Source organism: Phoxinus phoxinus (genome assembly GCF_949152265.1).
Source record: "Phoxinus phoxinus genome assembly, chromosome: 5".
Classification (NCBI taxonomy): domain Eukaryota; kingdom Metazoa; phylum Chordata; class Actinopteri; order Cypriniformes; family Leuciscidae; genus Phoxinus; species Phoxinus phoxinus.
The window spans coordinates 26,785,200-26,797,243 of NC_136880.1; the positions used below are offsets into that span (position 1 = coordinate 26,785,200).

General features: G+C 35.1%; 1 protein-coding gene across 1 annotated transcript; it reads right to left on the reverse strand.

Moving 5' to 3' along the window:
• Nucleotides 1–4,306: 4,306 nt before the first annotated feature.
• cUnh5orf22 (chromosome Un C5orf22 homolog) lies at nt 4,307–11,694 on the reverse strand. Its single transcript, XM_079614419.1, has 9 exons — nt 11,434–11,694; nt 11,106–11,251; nt 9,595–9,744; nt 9,024–9,438; nt 8,729–8,791; nt 7,360–7,481; nt 7,113–7,179; nt 5,650–5,789; nt 4,307–4,769 (listed from the first exon to the last, which is right to left on the reverse strand). The coding sequence occupies exons 1-9, from the start codon at nt 11,500–11,502 to the stop codon at nt 4,622–4,624; spliced, it is 1,320 nt and encodes a 439-aa protein (XP_079470545.1). The 5' UTR covers nt 11,503–11,694; the 3' UTR covers nt 4,307–4,621.
• Between the last annotated feature and the right edge of the window lie 350 nt (nt 11,695–12,044).

Consider the following 12,044-nt stretch of genomic DNA (forward strand, 5'->3'; position numbering starts at 1 on the left):
TTTTCCATCACGTCATTTAGCTGAAAATTATGCTTCATGCACTCTCTGAAAGCGTGAAATAGCCTTGATTATTAATGACACGTTATAATCTTTCTGATTACCAACCCAGCACTTGTAAACGTAGGAAATTGATGGAACAAATCATGCAGTGCCATTAATCACGGACCACAGCTGTCATTGTGAATGAGATTTTGCCCAGGGCCTGGATGGGGGGAGGGGCCACTATGGGAGGCTCACCCATAAAACATGTCCCAGACTATTGCTGTGTGGTTTGAAAAAAGTATTATCTGTAATGAAATTTGGACATACAGTAGCCTACATCAATCACTGTCATGTGACCTATGCAGTCAGTTGCGTCAATTCACAAATCCTCTCCCGTGGCCTCGATAGTAAAGTGCCATCAAGTGCACACTTCAGAATCTCGGCGGAAGTAATAATCCGGATACTTTTCGTCCACTGTTTTTCAAATACTATGTGTAGGCTATTTGGACTACATTGTTGGTGTACGTTTTTCCCTATGTAGTAGGGAAGTAGCCTATTCGATTTCGTAAGCAGCATATGTGAATTTTATTGTTGGCTCTGCCTCAGGTAAAAGTATTTAATAATTGTTTGTAATTGATGTCACACTCATTTTATTATTATTATTATTCAAATAGATTAAAAAATGAATTTAGTGACAATGAAAATGACAGAAATACCACTTCTATGATGAACATATTTTCAATTTCTGAATTAAAAGTCTGATCATTTTTAAGATGCTTAAATGAAAAAAAATGCCTAGGTGCTGTATAAAATATTAAACAAGAAAAAAAGTCAATTAAAAAAGCTGGACATTTTTTGGCAAAAATCATCATCTTAAAAAAAAGAAAGAAGAAGCAATATCGTTTTAAAATATTATAAATGCTTGAAAACCGTTTGACCTCCAAATCAATGTCAGTGTGGCATAACATGCAGGAAGCCACTTTAAAATGTCACAGGAAAGCCATAAAGGAGAGAGGACTGATGAGTCAAAGTCACTGCGTTTTAAAATATAATCACATACTGCATAGTATTTATTCTTTTCAATGAAAAATTCTATCCAGATAACAGGAACGTGATGTTTATGAAAGATGTAAAAAAAAATAAAAATAAAAATACCTTGAAAAATATATTCAAAAACAAGTTGTGTACTACTCAAAATGCAAAGATTATACTTTAAATTATTTTTTATTTTTTTATCTATTGATTAAATGTTTTTATGAAACTACCAGGAACACAAACAATTTCAAGAATCTGGCACTTGTGTTTTGAAGTATTTCTCCTTTTCATCATCGTGGGCATCCTTCTTTACAGGAGGCATACAATTTTATTTATTAATTTTTTGAGCCTTTTTAAGATACATTTTTGACAGGAACAAATGACTGTGAATCATTTGCATATTCTTATTGGCCAGTTTGCCTTTAGGCTGATCTCTTAGATTAGTATTCTGAATATGAATAACATATTTATATCATCATACATTATATAAACATAATGACCATTAGAAAGAGTTAAAAAAACCATTTAATTGTATTGCTGTAGGACCTGTGACGGACCGCCACTGCTGCTTCCAGTAGGGTACACAAGTCAGAGAAGAGGAAAACACTTGTTAGTGCTGGGTTGAGTTCAGGGTTAAAACAATTTAGAAATTCAGCTGTGCTCTGTGTTATTCGGTGCAAACCATTTACTCAGACCAATTTTAGGACTCATTATTCAGTCTGAGATTACTGTTAATGGTACATATTTTGGGGGAGAGAAAACCAGCATGCGTCATAGTTGCTCTCCTGAGAGCATCTAAAATGGCAGGTCATAATAATTCATCATGGAAGCTTGTATTCATCCAAAGTCAATTGAATAAAGCAATTTTTGTATGCGTGTACCTCTCCAAGTTCAGAAGTTGTAAAAGTAATGGCACAGAACATTAGTAATTGCTGTTTTCTGCAAGTCAGAGCAGCTTTGATGCGACCTGCTAACTGATGTCAAGTGATGCATTGTTCAGCATTTGTTACAAGCATGATGATGCTTATCAGACTCTAAAAATTAGTTCACAGAGACAACCTGATTATCTTTGCAAGTATGCATTAAAAACTATTCATTAGGAACACAAATCCAGTCAATGCATGCTAAAAATTTTATTAAATTAATTTGAGCCTTTAGAGTGAGTTGAGAATGTTTTCTTGTCATGTAGTGTTGATGATGCTGTAGATGCAACTACATGGATACTGTAGAATAATCTTTTTCACAGGATTCAGACCAATTGCTGTTGTAGCAACCAATCAGCCGCTGCTATTTAAGTGACTGGTAATTGTGACCAATGGCTCCTTTTTTTGAGTTTATGTAACACCACAATGTCAAAATATCCTGCACTTCTTACTGTGAAAATACTATGAAAGCAAATGTATTAGTCTGATAACTTACCCTGGTATAAGGACTTATATACAGTGGCGAGTTATCAGACTAATACATTAACTTTCATAGTACTTTGAAAGTTAAAAGGAAAGTTCAACCAAAAAAGAAACCCTGTTATCTTTTACCCACCCTCATGTCGTTCCAAATCTGTATGAATGACTTATAATCAGTGGTGTAGTCTACGTGATACGCAGGTATACGCCGTATACCCACTAGGAAATGCCAAGTATTTCCGTATACCCACTAAAAAAAGCGTGAGGATACGTAACAACTTCGTTTTGTGACAGAACTTTCACACTTTCATTCATAAATTCACCGCGTCTGTGTTTGCAATGGACACAGATCAAATCGCGGAATCCACTCACAACTGTATAAAGCAGAACGTCACGGGATTTGGTCATTTTTTGAATGAATAAATAAAAAGTAGGGCTGTACAATGAATCAAATCTCGACTAGTGTCTGTGAATATTAAAAACTCAAAGAGACTGCAGTTGTTCAACGCGTCTCTGGGAATGAGCGCTCAATGTGTGCTCACTGCTCTACTACACACACACACTGAAGCGCGCGTGACTTCGCGCTCGTGGTGTTGTCAGCGCTTCACTGTAGCTATGAGGACATGATGTAGGCTACACATGTGAACATCACAGAGCTGCTATGAGAGTCACTTCATGAGAATTTCACCATTTAATTTGATAAAACTATCGTCATTCATTCGTATCATACACACACAGAAACTGTAATGTCTTTACGACAACCTGTCAAAATAAAAGTTCGGTATAAACTCAAAGAAATTATGAAAGAAATTGCACAGTAAAATGTACTGTAAAATAATAATAATAATGAAATCTATTAAAACTTATTTTAAAAAGGAATATCACACAAATTTTCATACAAGTTTTAATTTAAACAGTAAACTTGCCAAAACAATAACACCATTTTCTTTCAAAAGCACCATTTCTAAAAGTAAATTTGTATTTGTGATTATAATGTTTTTTCTTTTCTTATTATTATTGTCAGCTGATAAAACCTGTGCTTCAGGGACCATATTCATATAGCATCTAAGGCTAAATGTAGCTCTTGACTGGCTGAGTTAAATGGTGATTAACACTAAACAGTAGAAAATCAGTCCAGTCTCCTCAGCTGTAAATGTCATTGGCTGTTAAAGTCTTGTGTTGCTTATAATAAATTGACATGTTGATAACACTTAGTCTCATAATGCTCTCAATTACATGTCGTTGCATACTGTATGCATTAGTGAGTGTGGTGGTGCTTATGGGGTGATGAGACGGGTTAGTATTAGACGAGTTAGGTGGGGGGTCACAGTATACTCACTACAAAAAACTAGACTACACCACTGCTTATAATAGTATATTTTAAAGAATATTTAAATTGTGTTTGTCCATACAATGAAAGTCAATGGGATCCAAAACAACCCTGAACTCCACTGACTTCCATTTTATGGACACAACTACCCCCCCCAAAAAAAAAAAAAACACAGAGACTTTTTACAAATATCTTGTGCTTCTTATGTTCCACAGAAGAAGAAAAAAAGCCATGCAAACTTGGAATGACACAAGGATGAGAAAATGATGACAGAATTTTCATTTGTGTTTACTATTCCTTTGTTAGCACATAGTTGTTCATCACGCAGTAAAATTTAAAGTCAGGTCAGGCATATTCGTGGCAGCTCTGAAGTCTGTAGGTGTGGAGCAAGTGCCACATACAAAGCTCAGATGAATTGGTAACCGCCTCAGGCTTCAGACAAAGACAGTTGAGGCCACAGAGGATGAGGGGAAATGTGCTGTCTTGTATCAATGCTTCTGCTATTCCCAAACTGAAGTGTGGATCCACAATGAATGACTGCAGCATAGAATACATATGAAAATATCAGGGTTTTTATTTCACGGTGCAAATAAAACATAATTTTGGAGACAATGCAGAAAAATAATAACCCACTATTTTATTCCAAATGTAACCCTTCCATCTCATATCGTGAAACAATGCACTTCAAATATATTCTACAAACATCTTAAATTAAAACCCCATTTCCCAGCTGAAAAATAATTTTCGTTCCTTATTGCATCCATACAGCTTAACCTTATTACAAATGTACTCAATGCAGACAATACCAATGAGTACACGGCAAATCTCAAAAAAGCCTTTGGTAAAGAACGTGCCGCAGCTGTTGTTGTCTTCATGGGGTCTGTGATGTGCTCTCTGATGATATTGATTCATACTCTCTGTGAACATCTAAGCAGCCGAAGAGGGACTCTAGAATGTCCAGTACACTGTTCTGGATGGAATCCACTTGTTCCGCTGGGCAATACTCATCCAAACTGGATCTGGCAAGAAAGTGAAGAAATTATTACTTTTATTCATCAAGGACATTAAATTTATCAAAATGGACACTAAAAACTTTTATAATAATAATAATAATACATTCTTGTTCTTTTGAATTTTCTATTCATTAAAGAATCCTGAAAAAAGTATCATTGCATCCACAAAAATATTAAGCAGCTCAACTGTTTTCAACACTGGTAATAAGAAATGTTTCTTGAGCAGCAGATCAGAAAATTACAGTGATTTCTGAAGGATCACGTGACACTAAAGAATAATAAATATATATATAATAATTATATGATTATAATTTTAACACAGGTTTTTAATTTTAACCCTCTTGCATTGTGGTTAGGACCATCACTAGTGGCCACTCAAAAAATGACTAAATAAATAAAAAGAATGGTGCATGTCGGCAATGGTGATGCACCATCAGTCAGAAAACTGGGTATTAAAAGATAATGAAAAATATTCCCATGGACCATGAAGGGTTGAGCTCCCTCTGACTCACAGAGATACGAGTGTGATTGATGAGTGTAATGTTGAGGTCTATTCTCATTAAAAAACACACTAACAGATCACTGAGACACAAGTCTCACATAACACCATCTGTCTCAACTGCACAGATACAAGCATCTGCTTTTGGGGCATCAACCAGCCAAAGAACATTCATTAAATCATACATTTCAATGCTAATTAATGCAGACTGAAAAGAAAAAAAGAAATATGATTTTCTGATGCTTCTCTGAGGGGAAAAAAAAACAAAACCAAATGCTGTTAACCCTAGAGGATGTAACAAATCATTAGTGAAAGAATAAAGGACCCAATGTACTTTTCAAAAGGAGACACAGAACAGACAGCTATGAGCTCTAATGACTGATGTACCGTGATATAGTGACAATGGTGGGCTTGGGCAGAGCTTCCAGGAAGAGCTGCACGGCCGTGATCATTTGCTGGATCTCCTCCTCACTGCTGATGTGGTGAGGGAGCTCAGAGAAATCACAGGTCAAGCCTGCTTGATGTACCTAGATTCAACACCACAGGCACAAATTACATCAGTCTGTGGCGCTGGCAACGTGCCTCAGCACTACAAAACAGATGAAACAAATGTGTTATCCCTCATGTTCTATTTGGGGACCCTCAATACAGGGTTCCTACACATTTTCCATTTCAAAATGTTTCCAGACTCAAATTTACGAACCTCTGTAGACTTTTTGTAGACGATATTTAACAAAAACAGTCCATACAGCATTATATTTGATATATAGTACAGCAATCTGAAAATATTTTATTTCCCGTGTATTTTTTCCATTGGTTTACTTAAAGTGATAACATGAATGCACTTACATGATCAAAAGAAACCTAAAACGCTTTATAGCATCCACATATTCATCTCTGACACATCACTTTTATATTGTAAATGCGGTTTGATGTTGCACGATCACCAGACAGCAAAGTACAGTCGGATTTAGATGATTGTTCGTTCCTTCATTTGTTGCTGGTTTGAGTGGCACATGCACATTCGTTTAGTGAAGTTCAAAAGCGACTCGCAGTTTTGCATAATGAAAATGTGTGCATTGAATTCATTCAGTCGCGTTTGACATGAAAGCACACTGCTTGTATGAAAAAACTACGTTGGAACCCTGTCAATAGCTCAAAAACATACAAAACTATTCAGTATCAGGCTGACACTTCATTATTTTTCCTCATCACTGCAAAGCATTATTTTTTAATCAGTACTGCGCATCTAAATTTTTCATAATAAATATCTAAACATCTTTGAAACAAGATATATTTACCTAAGATATTTACTTGTTTTTAGAAAGTAAAGTATATCTTGAATTACATATATTTTTCTTAAGGTTTTATCATAATCTATATACCGGTATATTATATATTTCTATATGACTATTTATGAGATGTTAAGCATGTATAAATGCAACACATTTTCATGTTAAGATTGGCTGACAAGTATTCACACTGCAATACACTCCTGACAGCTTATTTTTTACATTTTTTTTTAACATTGTTCAATTTCAACTTGACCCCAAGCAGAAACAACGTGACTAGAATGGATATGAGCCACATTTCTGAAAACTGCATGCATGATCTACAGTAAAATAGATATCATCTGCCAACTGTGTTACAATTATGCCAGAGGAACCTTTTTTAAAAATATGAAGGTAAAATAAGAAGAAACTAATTTCATTTTTAGACATACATCATGTAGTCTCTGAAAGCTTAAGAACTATTTGAGATATCTGGAATTACAGACATTTCAAACATGATTAAAACAGACACAGACACACACACAGAGACACACACACAGAGACACACACACACTTCACCATTTCATAGTCTGGTGACTGTGTCCGGTTCTTAAGGCTGTGTACAAGTCTGATAAGAGATTTCATTCTGCAAAGAAAGAAAAGTTGAAAAAAAAAATCAATGCATGAGGCTGTCATCTCCTGCTTGATCAAATACACATCGCCCATATACCAATCAATCAAGACCAATGGTGTGTTGATATGGAGCTATAATCAAAGAGCACAGAGCCTGTGGCTCTACATTCTCAATGAGATCAGTAATGCACACCTTGGGTTTGCTGCTAAACGTTCAACAGTTTCCTGGCCGTCATCCTCCACCAGGTCAGCAAATGCAGTCTCCAGGTCTTCGAGCTGGTGTGTGCGTCTCTCTACACAATCTGAAAGCTCCTCCTGAAAACCAACAAATGGAACTGTAATTGCAACCTTGGAAGACGTGCCTTCTGTTGTGTCCTGTATTCGCCATTATACAATGAGGTCCAAAAGCCAGATACCACATTTAACATAGAGGATAGCATTTATACCTTGAAATAAATAAAGTTCTTATTGAATTTAAAACCTGCATGAAAAATAAATTATACTATTTCTATGTGACTAATCAAAATTAAGTACATTTACTGTTTGCGATCAGTAAGATTTTGGACACTAAATTGATCAAAAGTGACAGATAATACATTTATAATGTTAACAAAGATTGCTATTTCAAATAAGTGCTGTTTTTTATTTTTATTTTTCCATCAAAGAATCCTGAAAAAAAAGTATCATGGTATCACAAAATCAGCATATTAGGATGATTTCTGAAGGATCATGTGACACTAAAGACTGCTAAAAATTCAGCACTGCCATCACAAAAATGTATTCGTTTTTAAAATTAAAATATGAGTGCAGTGCATTTTACTGCATTTATGATCAAATCAATGCTGTCTTGGTAGACATAAGATAATTATTTCATAAACATTTAAAAATATTACCAACCCCAAACGTTTGAATGGTAGTGTAGGCCTACTGTACATTTGTGATTGTGACAACACTAAGTGAATTAAGTTTACCTCTGAATCAACTTCTCACTCACATTGTCATGCCGATAATATCATTTGCAATTAAAATAGTTTTAAACTAGAAAAATGCAAAACAGATGCATTTTCCATAGTATTTGTCAGCATTCAAATGTGATAAGATAATAAGATGTCAACAATTCAAGCACAAATGATAAAACAGTTCTCAATGATTTTGATAAAAGCTGTTGTAACAGCCAATATATACACAGTTTTTACCGCACATCAGTTGAATTAAACATTAACTTGGAGAGTTCCATCAATCAATCAAACTTTATTTATAAAGCACTTTAAAACAACCAAAGTGGTCCAAAGTGCTGTAAAGAAAAATAAATAAAATACATACATACGTATAAAGCAGCATATAATACAAATAAAACAAATCAAGAGACATAAAACATAGGAAAAATAAGGAGTTGTCAAAACATTATTGTTGTTGCCGCCAGTTTTACAAAAGTGATAAGTCAAAAAAACAAGAGAGATTTAGCTTCACTCCCTGAAGGTGTCTAGGAATGTCTAAAGCCTCACGACTGAACGAATGCATCATAATTAGTTATGGTACATTTGATTAGGAATCTTCATTACCTCAGTTGGATCCTGCGGTGGCCTGCTAAAGCTGTATAACTCTTGAAGAAGATCATACTCTTCCTGTAAGATGGAAAACAGACATTGAATATAGATACAAATAGATAAAGATATTGACTGCATATGAGTCGTGAAGAAACCATTTCCATTGAAACAGTGGAACCAATACCTTCCATTTGTCTACAAAGCTTTTTCTATATCAGTGTGTAGGTGTGAGGATGTATGGAAAGTTACATGTTATCGCTTAAGGAACAACAAAAAAGACTATAATGCTGTGTGTGCTGACTCACTCTACCTGTGTAAACATTTCCTTGAAAGGGTTCTTACAGGAGAAAAAATCCAAGTCAATGTCAAGTATGAACGGGTCAGTTTGCTCTATAACTGCTAAAAGCTTGTCAGTGATGTAACTTGTTGACCCCACATCAGCCTTCATGACTGTGTCAATGACGTCTCCTGATGCTGTGCTGCCATCAAGCGGTTGAGAAGAGGAAGTGCACGGGGTGTCCTTTTTGAACAGCACATCACAGTCTTCCTTTACAGCTGCTTTGGGTATTTTAGCACCGCTTTGTCCATTTTTATCCTTCTTTTTCTGCAAACAGTTGGCAGGATCCACTCGAATGACATCTAAAAGTAATTTTTTGGGGTTTTCCAGCTGATCCAGCGGAACGTAAAGAGCGTCACTCAAAAAGTAATCGTCTCTGCTTGTCACCCTGCAAAGAGAACGAGATTTCTTTTGAATGTTGTTTTTTTTAACCACAATTCTAACAGTACATTTTTTCCTGACAGGGTGGAGGTCTCATTCTTATTAATAGTAAATGAAGGTCTGCTGCCATCTCATGGCTACATGCTGATCTGCTGCACCTGACCTGATGGTGGTCGTGGATGAGTCTCTCCCCACACACATGGAGTGCTCCCCTTCTTTGATCTGCTGAGCCCAGTACGGATGCAACCAAGCTACATGGGATATGTGTCCTGCATAGACCATTGGCATAATCCAATTCTCAATGCTCAGCTCACTGCAAGAGCAAACAAAAACATGTCAACCCGTACATTCAGTTGCAACTAATAATGTGAACACATATCAGTGGAGTTTAGTCTCATCAGCATGAACTGCCTTTTTAAAAATTCTCTGATTCTAATAGACGAAGGAGTATTCATAATTTTTTTTGTTTTTTTTGTACAGGCATTGGAGTCTCTTTAACTATGAGCACATTTGGCTTTGTACAGTGGCATGAAGCAGAAGTTGCGGTAGTCTTTTCTTCACTATTGTGACATATCCTAGTCCATATCCATATATCCAGCATCTCAACTAAAAAAAACAATGTGGACTTGATTTCGTCCATTGGAAATTGATTGGATTGTTGTGGTTTGCTATTGCTGTGATCTCATGTGAGTGACAGGTTGTCCCACCCTCTCGCCAGTTAACAAGTCGTTAGAGAAGAAGTTGGTGCAAGAGGGATGGGAAGTTATTTTGATTAAAGATTATGAGGGCACATGAAATGAAAAAATAAATAAATAAACATAATGATGTGCACAGATACATCTTTTATAATAAATACAACAATGTTCCATAAAATAATAAGAATTGTCCATTTTGATTTCATGGTGACTTTGACAAACAAAGCCCAACAGTGGACCATTCTGTGTCTGTCCTGATTTGTCAACTTTGTAGCAACTCAAATAAAAACCATAAACAAACATTTTCATTACTTGAAAATAAACGTAAAGTTAAAATGTGAATTTATTTAATTTCTTCTAGTTCCAAGGCAACATTTCCGATAATAAAAACTATATAAACATACTAAATAATAATAATAAAAATTACAAAAACACACAACACAATACTAAAACTAACTAAAATGAAAATTTAAATGGAAAATATAAAAATAAAAATGAATTAAAAAATTTATAAAATCTAAAATAACCATGCTTTGTAATTTCTTAAGATCATGACCATTTCCACCACATCTCAAATGACGTATAGCATTATCGTTAAAAAAAGACTTTTGAAATGTTTTTGGAATAAAATGGATGACTTCTGCTAAAGCTAACTGCTAAGCTAGCATTATACAATCAATTAGCTAAATATTTATTTTCATTTTTGAGGGATAATTCGACAAAACTAGGCTATAACTTGAGTGGAAATGATGAATAACACAAATATATAAAAAGGTTTTATATCCTCCTATTTATATATCAGGGTAAAACAAAATATGTACATAAAATGTATTTTACGAATTATAAAGTAGCAAAAATACATAATGATCAGATCGCAGTAAAATGTTTCCAAGATGAATGAAAAATAATCTGTTTGAATTAAAAACAAAACCCCTATGAAAAAAAGTCAAAAGTTGATGAAAAACCCTTATAAACTCACCTGAGCAGAGTCTCTTTGTCATACACCGTATCAGCAGGCATATTCACAGGGATGAGGAGATCAGGATGTGAGTCCAAATGGACCATTTTAATGTCCTTCATAGGAATATGTTTTGAGCCGATGGCACGATATATGTGTTGTACAACCTAAAGCAGGTGGGAAATTACATTTCAATAACTTTTTTTGTCTTTCATAATTGCTTTACACGTTTAGTAAGTGATATACCATTCAAAACCTCAGTCTTATTTTCTTTTATTGTTTATATGCAGTTATTTACAGTAGTTCGGGTTAGACCCAAATCAGCAAGGACTAAAGTTGTCCTGTCTACCTCATGATGATCCTCCACAATCCACACGGGTAGTTTAGGATACACGCGTTTCTGCGGAGGAGTGCTCATTTTTCCTCCCCAAGAGTGGAAAAATTCCGGTCTTGTTTTAAACTATAACAGCATTTGTAACATTTATTAGGGTTATGATCATAGACAGTATATGGTTATGATATGTCGCTGCAAGTGGTGCACTGTGCGTCCTTGTTTTTCAACCGGGTGGAAACAAATCGAGCAAGTTTTGAATTCCTACGACAGCCAGCCTGCGACAGGTAATGTACGGTAAATATATTCAGATAGGCTACACATGTTTCTGATTTGAACGATGTGGCGGCGATTAAATGGCAAACATCTGTGTACCACAGAGGAAAGGAAGTAACACGTATAAGGAACAGCATGGGGTTGATACTGTAAATCAGTATTACAGGCTACGCTATTTAATTTTGCCATTTTATCTGAATATCAACATTTGTTAGATTTAGTCAGTCGAAACAGTTTTGAGGTTTCAATTGTGTCTCTGGAAAATATTGATATATGCTGACATTGTATTAGCCTATGTTGAATATCGAAGTTTTTTGTGTATATTTGTTAATAATGGATTTGAGGAACATAAT

Excerpts from the sequence above, each read along its gene's own strand:
- cUnh5orf22 (XM_079614419.1), bottom strand. The coding sequence starts at position 11,502 with ATGAGCACTCCTCCGCAGAAACGCGTGTATCCTAAACTACCCGTGTGG. Across the intron at positions 11,252-11,433 it reads TTGTGGAGGATCATCATGAG|GTTGTACAACACATATATCG; the intron begins GTAGACAGGACA and ends CACCTGCTTTAG. Across the intron at positions 7,180-7,359 it reads CGTTTAGCAGCAAACCCAAG|AATGAAATCTCTTATCAGAC; the intron begins GTGTGCATTACT and ends CTTTCTTTGCAG.